The 10,365-nt window shown below is 35.0% G+C and overlaps 1 protein-coding gene across 1 annotated transcript; it reads right to left on the bottom strand.

The window, feature by feature from the left end:
- Positions 1–1,330: 1,330 nt before the first annotated feature.
- On the bottom strand, positions 1,331–10,311 carry LOC117332729 (39S ribosomal protein L50, mitochondrial-like). The gene is made up of 4 exons (XM_033891750.1): positions 10,180–10,311; positions 3,856–4,010; positions 3,203–3,338; positions 1,331–1,736 (listed from the first exon to the last, which is right to left on the bottom strand). Exons 1-4 carry the CDS (start codon positions 10,258–10,260, stop codon positions 1,440–1,442), a joined length of 669 nt encoding a protein of 222 aa, XP_033747641.1. The 5' UTR covers positions 10,261–10,311; the 3' UTR covers positions 1,331–1,439.
- Positions 10,312–10,365: the final 54 nt, after the last annotated feature.

Below are 10,365 nucleotides of genomic sequence, written 5' to 3'. Positions count from 1 at the left end.
GATTTTTTTTCTTTTTTTTTTTTTTTTCTTTTCTGTCCTATTCCTGCATAGAAATGACACATCATTAGCAAGGATCACGAAGACAGGAAAGCACGACAAAGAAATTTCCGGAACTGCGAAACATCAAACCTTATCACAAAAAGCAATAGGGGAGTCATTCTGCCTTTCAGCAAAATACAAAAATATTTTCCTTTCCAAAAAAGAACGAATCTTATTCTGTAAAAGGAGAGGATAGTGGGCTGTATGTTGGCTAACTTTTCTGGGAAAGAATGATTTTGTTATGATAAATGAATTTATTTTATAAATTGGAGACAGGTTCTAGCACTTTCATGATCAGAAGTGGAAGTGATTCTATGTTCTAATTCAAATTACGTTGTAGTTTATAAAATTGAGGCAGGCACGTATATACTAGTGTATACAGCATATATATATGTTAGTGGTTTTAGTTGAATATTTTCAATGGAATGAGTTCTTAAAGAATGATGTGCACTCCGATATTACAGAATGTAGAAACAGCCTTTGGCATTTATCATAAGTATTATTGTTGATTTTGACTTTCATGAAAACGAGAAATTTCAAACTTTGATGCCATAGAGTCTACGATAATCACGTAAAATATATGCCTAGTTTTCAAGAAAACGACTATCAAGTTGAATGAACAAATTAATATACCAGCTAGAGTTACTTCCCTTTCCAAATTTCTAACAGTGAGGTAGATTAGGTGGTAGTGAGCATTGGGTATGAGTAACATTGGGTAGTATATAGAGGTGGTATGCACAGGCGCTTGCATTGAAAATGTGAATTTGAACAATTTTTGATATGGCAGTGGTATGTGTACTGTGGAAAGTACAAGGCTAGCAGCTCTGCCACTTTTCAATCGACTAAAAAACACATTTATTCAAACTGACATGGTGCATACTACATGTATATACGACCATCATCAAGAAACATTCATCTTTAACCTACCGTGTCACTCACTACAAATTGTTACATACAAAACACAATAATCTGTGAAAACATCGCCGAATCCTCCTTTAGGACATCATTTTTCAAACTGCCCTCATGATCAGTGATGCAGCATTTTCAATTTAATAAATATAAATTGCTATATAATTTTGTAAACAAGACCACATTATGTATGTTTTGATACATTTAAGAATTATCTGTATATTTCTTCCATATTTTTCCCAAGATAACGATCTCTCTGACTAATAATCAAATACCAAGATCTCAATTAAATTAGTACTGCACTACGTATTATTTTCTGTAATATTTTCAATATGTGATGATATTAAATGTTCATTAATTATACAAAACCACACCAAACTTATAACAGAAATCTTTTTTCCTGACTCAGTCATTTTTCTGAAGCAGAATTTAATTTTTAAGACAAGTACGTAACACAATCCAAACGTGATGACTAAGGGTTCGATGATACATCATTCCTGTTCCGTCACTTTGTACTGTCTTTTGTGTTTAATGCTATGTATGATCGTGGGCCGTCCTGGGTACGCTGTTTTGCCCCCGAATAATGTATCTTCCTTTTCATTAAATTTGATATAGTCTAAGTTTATATGTAAGTTTTCGGGAAGATCTAATTTGGAAATGTCTTCCAGAGCACTTGTTTCCATGACTTCCGTGCTGAAATGGAGGACAACGTCATTCACTTTATCAAGATTTGTCAGGACCATGTTCGGTATGTTGTGGTTAAACTCCTTGATAGTTTCTGTCAGGAACTGTGGAGGAAATAAATATTGATGAAAATACAAATTTAGCTATTGTGAAAGAACGTCAACTCTTACCTAAAATATAAGATCTTGTATGATAATTACTAAATGAGGAAAGTAAAATAAGAAAAAGATATTTTACCAAGGTATTATTTATAATTTGTATATATATTATGAATTACAAAACAAATATAAATTTTGCAAAATATCTGATTCTCAAATTTACCTTAATAAATTAATAAATTACATTTGAACCAAAAAACTCGAATTCGACTCATAGCAAATTTGAAAGTCAATTGGAGAAGCATGAAAAAAATTGTATAAATTTCTCAAAATCTAAGGTTTTTAACCTAAAAATACAGCAAAAAAGAATTTAAAATTGCCATTGGAATGGTAACACCATAATCTAACTTTCATGACTTTTTGTCGCAGATGACACAGAAGACCTAAGGTGTAATTACTGTATTTTTCTCGTTAGGGATCACAATTAAGGATCTCCCACAAAACTTGGCACAAGGCAATGAAATAACTTACGTGTCAGCATTTTGCTAAATTACAATACACAAAAGTGGTGTATCACCAGGCTTTGCCTTATAAAGTAGGTAAGATAAAATTGTTTGGGACAACACTTCACAACAGACTTTTTACATTATAATTACCCATAAAATATATCAGAAATGCCAACATGTTCTTACGATTATTATTAAGCATTAATTTTGAGAAATCTTCTTAATGCAAAAGTAGGCAAGGGACACAACTCTTGTCAACTTTACTGCCAGAAGTTGTTGAAGCTGATTCTTGATGTATTTAACTTTATGAAAACTGGCAGCAATTTTCAATAAAAAAAAAAATTATGCAAATATTACAGCACAACTTAGAAATATGCAAATTCTTTTTTTTTCATTTTTTAAAAAGTTCAAGGAAATATATAATCTTTCTTTTTAATTGTATAGGAGCTAAATCTGAATGGCATATCATATGATATGAAAATAGCAATAACATTAGATAAATAGTGCCCTTGTCTGAGGGGAATATGGAGGATTGTTTCCCCGAGGGAACATTATCTTCCCGAGCCGACAGGCGAGGGAAGATAATGTTCTCGAGGGGAAACAATCCTCCATATTCCCCTCAGACAAGGGCACTATTTATTTTATTATACCGAATAGAAAAATTTTCTAGTGAAAAAATCTGTTTTATCTGGTACAGTTCTCTTTATCTATGTAAAACTACACTGTTGCGTTTGTAAGAATTGTCTCCCTTCTCAATGTTCGGGATTTTCCGTAAGAAACAATCGTGCGTTTTCGGGCGGAGCGGGGAACATTGCAATATCCCACGGCAATGTTGACCGCTGTTTCTGACACTGCATATTGTTTCAGGTCATGTGATTAGGAATTGACCAATAACAAGGCGATAATCTTACATAAGGTATAATAAATAAAATTAAGTAATAATATTAGTAATTGATTCATACACACCTTGTACTTGTGGGCACGGTTGGTTAAATGTGTATCTTTCCAGTTCTCTTGCTCCCCATAAATACCATCAGCAATCCTCTGTATCCTTTCCTCCACATCCTCTGGAGGAGTGTAACCTCTCTTTGTGTTCACTCCACTGTAAAACAAACAAAATTAAATATTCTCAGAATTTCTGAACTTTATGCCAATTAAGATAACACTTCTGTAAAAATCCCACAACCAAGGTCTTTTTGCTATTTTTTATGATTATTTGGCCTAAAAATGTTTTAACACATAACATAATTATGTTAAAAAATTTAAGGTTGGTGACAGAAATCATTTTTCAAAAAATTTTACCATGATAAGGTAGATATTGAATCTTGAATTTAACAGTCCTTACCTAAGAATGGTAAATATTTTAAATAATAAAATAAAAAAAGAACATTTCAGAGTATGCATAAAAATAATACTAGGGTAAACAGAAACAGATATTCTCAGTCCTTACTTTATCATTTTTACTGTTGAAAATGGATAGTAGTTGCTTACTTTACTCCTAAAAAGATTTGTTTGAACCAACATAATGAGCATGTATATATTAGTACCGTAATTGCCATATGCATGTATGGTAAAATCCATCTAGAGATATAAATTTCATTAGCAAATATTCAACTTACGTTCTCTTTTTCAGGGACCGCAATCCATCTAAGCTTGTGATTGGACTTTTTCTTGGAAAGACCATGTCATCTTCTTCATCATCTACTTCTATTGATTTTGAAGAACCTTTCCAGAATTTCTTTAGAAAACTGGCACTGCGGCATGGAACTTGGATCTAAAAGCAAACAAAAGTAGTTTTTCTCAAAAGAACATTATATGTATGTACATTATATACATTTTATATGTATCCCCAAATATGGTGTATGTGTAAAGTGGAGAGTATAAGTCACTTTAATTACCGGTTCATGGTAGTGGAAATTTCCGTTTTGTCTGTTCAGAGAGTGGGAGGTTGCAACTTTGAGGCCAAGCATATGGGCAGGGTACTTTTCATTACTCCCTTCTAATACAGATTTGGAACTGTCAACTACACCAAGAGTAGATTGAAGAGTTCGAGAAGCTTCCTTTGAGCTAAAGAAGCCAAGTTGTGGTTGTCTTTGTGAAGGAGAGAGTAGTGTAAAAGTGGGGAGTATGGTCAAGATAATAACAAGAGGTCAAAAGTTTGAGGCCTAGCATAGCATGGGCAGGGTATTTTGTATATATATGTAAGAGATAGGACTCCTCCCCTCCCCACCCATGCAGTGTTCAAGATTTGTTTTTGCCTGCTTGGGGAAATGAACGAGACTAAAATCAATCTGCTGCACATATAATTTATACTCTGGATCTACATTTTGCTTTCTAATGTCTATTATAATCAATGGCTCGATCCTCACTTGCATCTGGCAAACCTTTATGCTCGGCAGCAGCATCTTCGCTATAGTTTGAAGTTTCTTTATTTTATTAAGGATTAGGTTCTGTCATATCATTTCCTCTTTCAATTCATACCATAAGATCAAGAACTTCAATTGCCGTACTATGATTAGAATAATCATATATAGCCAGTCTCAGATATAAGCAAAATTACAAAAACTCTTCGCTTACTGAGAATTATAATCCAGTACCTTCCTCTTCACTGAAAATAACTGTAGTGTATAGAACAACCCATGGCTAGTAAGGAGAACAAGAGTTTGAGTGCATTAGGGTCTTTTTCTACAGGTCTGCAAAGCCCTTTCATTGAATCAAATTTCTTTCATAATCTATTACCACTACAGTGTATATAAATCAGCAAAAACTAGATTGTTGGGGATGTATATATTAACAAGAGATCCCAGAGGGATCTTGGCGCCCACCATTGAATGTTCTTCATAGGTTCCATGTCAGATTGATCTTTTCTCTACTTTTCTCTTCTTCTAAGTCTTACTAATCTGTGTAAATTCAGAAGAAACCTCTAGTACTTTTCAAACAAGGGAAACCTATATATAAAATTTAAGATTAAGGCACCAAGGCGAACCTATATATGGAATTTGAGAAAGATTCCTTCAGTACTTTCTGAGAAATAGCGATAACAAACTTCAATTGTCAAAATCCAAGATGGCTGGCTATCGGCCATGTTGTTTTCCGATTGGTCTCAAAATACAATATGCATAACTAGGCACCTGGGGGAACCTACATATGAAATTTCAGGAAGATCCCTTCAGTGCTTTCTGAGAATTATCAATAACAAACTTCAATGGTCAAAATCCAAGATGGCTGCCTGTCGGCCATGTTGTTTTCCGATCAGTCCCAAAATGCTATATGCATTACTAGGCACCAAGGGGAACATACTTATGAAATTTGAGAACGATCCCTTCAGTACTTTCTCAGAAATAGCGATAACAAACTTCAATTGTCAAAATCCAAGATGGCTGCCTGTTTTCCGATCGGTCCCAAAATGCTATATGCATAACAAGGCACCAAGAGGAACCTACATATGAAATTTGAGAAAGATCCCTTCAGTACTTTCTCAGAAATAGCGATAACAAAATTCAATGGTCAAAATCCAAGATGGCTGCCTGTCGGCCATGTTGTTTTCCGATCAATCCCAAAATGCAATATGCATAACTAGGCACCAAGGGGAACCTACATATGAAATTTGAGAAAGATCCCTTCAGTACTTTCTCAGAAATAGCGATAACAAACTTCAATGGTCAAAATCCAAGATGGCTGCCTGTCGGCCATGTTGTTTTCCGATCGGGCCCAAAATGCAATATGCATAACTACGCACCAAGGGGAACCTACATATGAAATTTGAGAAAGATCCCTTCGGTACTTTCTCAGAAATAGCGATAACAAACTTCAATGGTCAAAATCCAAGATGGCTGCCTGTCGGCCATGTTGTTTTCCGATCGGTCCCAAAATGCAATATGCATAACTACGCACCAAGGGGAACCTACATATGAAATTTGAGAAAGATCCCATCAGTACTTTCTCAGAAATAGCGATAACAAACTTCAATGGTCAAAATCCAAGATGGCTGCCTGTCGGCCATGTTGTTTTCCGATCGGTCCCAAAATGGAATATGCATAACTAGGCACCAAGGGGAACCTACATATGAAATTTGAGAAAGATCCCTTCAGTACTTTCTGAGGATTAGCGATAACAAGAATTGTTTACGGACGGACGGACGGACGGAGGGAGGGACGGAGGGAGGGACGACGGACCACGGACGCAGGGCGATTTGAATAGCCCACCTTCTAATGATGGTGGGCTAAAAATATATAGCAATGAAATTAAAAGATATTTTTTTTGTGAACGACAACTGAAGTGCATTGAACCATGTCACACAAAGGACATCCATTTGACACCCCATTATGCAAGATAAATTTCAGAAAGTATATATGTAGACAATATAGTCCAAAATTAATTTTGTTAAAAATGTTATTTTGACCAGTTCTAACTTTCGAATGAACAAGCATTTATAAGATGACTGGATAGCAGTAATTGCTAAAATTACTACACTGACTGAAAAAGCTGCCCGATAATCTATTGTCAGCTTTAGTCCTCTTTCCCTTGATTATGGGATTGAGTTGCACTGACTCCATGGGTACTCCAATAATATTAGAGGTTTGCACGACAAGAAACTTTTGACAGGCTGTCATGTAACGATATCCACCAATGTAATCAGGTGGAATAAGACCTCATATACATATAGGAGTAACTCCATGGGATGACCTTTGTTGGTTATGGTTAATTCCCCTCTAAAGTTTTTTTGATATGTCCAGTGGTTCCAGTGTCACTGGACTAGTTCTCATTTTGATAATTTGATAAATGTGTGGGACCCTATCAGAATGTGATTGAAAATTAAAAAAAAAATTAAAATAACCTTTATTGTTCATCATTTACAATTGGTTAACAAACAATATAAGCTCTATTGAAGAACACTACTGTACTCTTTTATAAGTATTTAAAGTTAATTTCATCAATATAAGAACATACATGTCCTCATGAATTATAGAATAAAGTAAAGGTTATTTTTATTTTGTGATACCATTTATAGCTACTGTTGTACATTGGAACGAAACTAGTAAATAGTTACATGTTGTAGGCCTACTATCGAACTACGACAAAGCTCTTGCTCCGCTACCTGTACAGTACTCTCCGACCACAGGGACATTTTGAGTCTTAGGGTAAACTAACCTAATTCCAGCCATGTACCTAATTCCAGCCACTTTTTTACTTTGGCATACAAGCCTACTATCGAACTACGACAAAGCTCTTGCTCCGCTACCTGTACAGTACTCTCCGACCACAGGGACATTTCGAGTCTTAGGGTAAACTAACCTAATTCCAGCCATGTACCTAATTCCAGCCACTTTTTTACTTTGGCATACAAGCCTACTATCGAACTACGACAAAGCTCTTGCTCCGCTACCTGTACAGTACTCTCCGACCACAGGGACATTTCGAGTCTTAGGGTAAACTAACCTAATTCCAGCCATGTACCTAATTCCAGCCACTTTTTTACTTTGGCATACAGAGTGTTTGTGTGTGCCAATCACATTTGACAATGATTTGTATTGATCTAAGGGACGTGCAGTTTTTGTTTTCAATGATGCAAGTGTCCTCAGTGACCTTGAAGTTGTTTTGGCGGCAAAGTTTGAAAAGTGCAAAAGCAGTGTTTCAGAAGAAGACAACTTTTCAGGTAATGCATCGACAAAACGCTTTCTTTATCTGGTCCATATTGAAAAGAAGTTTACTTGCTACTACTATGAGAGCAATTCAAATAATTTGCTTTGTTTAAATGACTATTGTTTCATCAGAATATCTGTGATAAATAAATAAACAACATATTGACAAAATAGTTGACATTTACCCAATTCCAGCCCCCTATTGTACCGTAATCCAGCCTAGGCTGGAATTAGGTACTAGGGGGCTGGAATTGGGTACGTTGTTAAATCTTACACCTGCGCTAGGCATACATGATGCATGAAGTAATAACATAGATTATTATTTAGAAATAATAACAAATTTATAACAATTTATAGAATTTAGATTAAATAATAATGTATAAATGTATAAATTTAGCTGCTGTTATTGAAATATCATCTGCAGTAATACTGTAATGTAATTCTAACATTGCCTGTGTGTCATTGATAAACCTAGGCGGTTTTCTTCTTACACATAGTGACATACAATGCATGACATAAGTATATATCTTTCTTTAAGAATAATTATGGGAAAAACAAAAAAAAATCCAACACCAGGTCCACCAGGAAAACACAAAAACTGGTCAGTGGAACAAATGACCACAGCCTTGGCCGATATAAAAAGTGGGACTCTTAGTATAAGAGAGGCCTCTAGGACGTATGGTATACCAAGGGGTACCATACAAGATAGAATCCACAATGGTGTTGAGGATGGATCCCTCCCTGGGCGCAAGCCGAAGCTGTCCACATGACGATGAAGAGAAACTCATAGACTACGCCAGCAATAGAGCGTCCATGGGGATTGGTTTTAGCAAAACCAATTTTTTAAGGTAGTTTAAAATATTTCAATAACAAGTTTTGTCTCAGACCTCTGGTTCGATTACAAGACTGGTCGGTCATATCCATACTACAAATTTGGCGTTTTGGTTGGTTCCTTAAATGACATGTATAATGTGTGTATAATGAGTGGATTTTCATTGCTATACAAATGTGTATAACTTACAAATATGATCACTTGCTGATACTGATCTTTCTGATTTTATCAAATATTTACTTGTATAGATATGCAGCAGGTAGTGAAATATACATTGTTTTTTTTATTATTATTATCCACCTAAAATGACACTAGAAATTAATGAAACTAAAATTAGAACATTTGATGTGTAGTTTGATTATATATGGGTATAAGTGTGAAAGTAACTCTTTTATGACAAACACTTTTTTCAGATAACCAATGATGTGAATCAGAAAGCTATTAGCCGGTTCCCATTTCAAAATACGTCTTCTCCCTTCGATAAGGATGCAGATGTATTGCCGTATCCGACAAGCACCACTTCCGTAAAAAATAAGAAAAAAGTACAAGAAAGATATTTTGTGTTGACATCGGAGGAAGTGATCAGCCACAAAACAAAACAGTTGGAAGCAAAGCAAGACAAAGAAAATAAAAAGGAAACGGCAAAACTACGAAGGACTCTCAAGCGAGAAGCAGCAAAATGTACACCAAAATCAAAAAAAGTGAAAAAAACGTCCAGCAAAAATTGAAAATGGTCATAGAGGCAAATGCATGTAGACATATCAATATAGCCTACATATAGGCCTAGTAGATTCTTAAAAGTTGCTTTTCATTTTGTTGAAATTATATAAATTAATTAAATTATACTATTTACTCTATTTGTTTTACTTATGTTTTGCTAAACTGACCTGTATATTGATTCTCGGAGATGTATTTGGTACCCGGCTGGAATTAGGGACTGTATGTACTGACTGGCTGGAGTTAGGAACTACAATGTACTGGGCTGAAGATTGGTACTTCTGCCTTCTTTGTATATAAACCAATATGTTACAAACGTTTTAAGGACTCTGATAACTGCTATGTATTTAAACAGTAGAAACTGATTTGTTTGAAAGCTTGAAGAGCATCTGGTAGCCGCAGCAAACATTCAAAGTACAATGGGGCTGGAATTAGGTTAGTTTCCTATGGACTTATTAAAAAAAATATCCAGAAATACTTATAAAAAGTTAAAACAGTTATGTTGGTCCGACCTCAGGGGCATGTCTAGTCTTTTATTAAAAATAGTCAGACATATCTAATTCTTTATAAGTAAGTATGTCTGGATATTTTTTTTAATTTAAGACTAGACGCATGTCCACTTTGATCAACTGATCAACCGTGTTGTGAAATTGAGCAGATGTAGACGTGATCAGATGGTTACGTATCATGTAAAATAGTCATAAATGTCGACAGAATGAGTTTTGTATTGCCTATATATGTGTTAAATATACCTGTGATCGATTTCCTAACTGTACACTTCTTAAAACCGTGTATAGTGGGCTACACGATAAAGTTCGCAAGGACGCTGCCATTTTGTTTTCTACGTCTGTCTCCTTCAAATGTTTGTTCTCTACGTTTTCTTTGAGAAAAGCTCCTAAAAGACAGTGATGCGATGTTGTTTACTATGTTTGACATGC

The sequence above is a fragment of the Pecten maximus genome, chromosome 8 (assembly GCF_902652985.1).
Source record: "Pecten maximus chromosome 8, xPecMax1.1, whole genome shotgun sequence".
NCBI classification, from domain to species: Eukaryota; Metazoa; Mollusca; class Bivalvia; order Pectinida; family Pectinidae; genus Pecten; species Pecten maximus.
The sequence above is the reverse complement of the archived record's forward strand: the minus strand, read 5'-3'. Positions and strand labels throughout refer to the sequence as shown.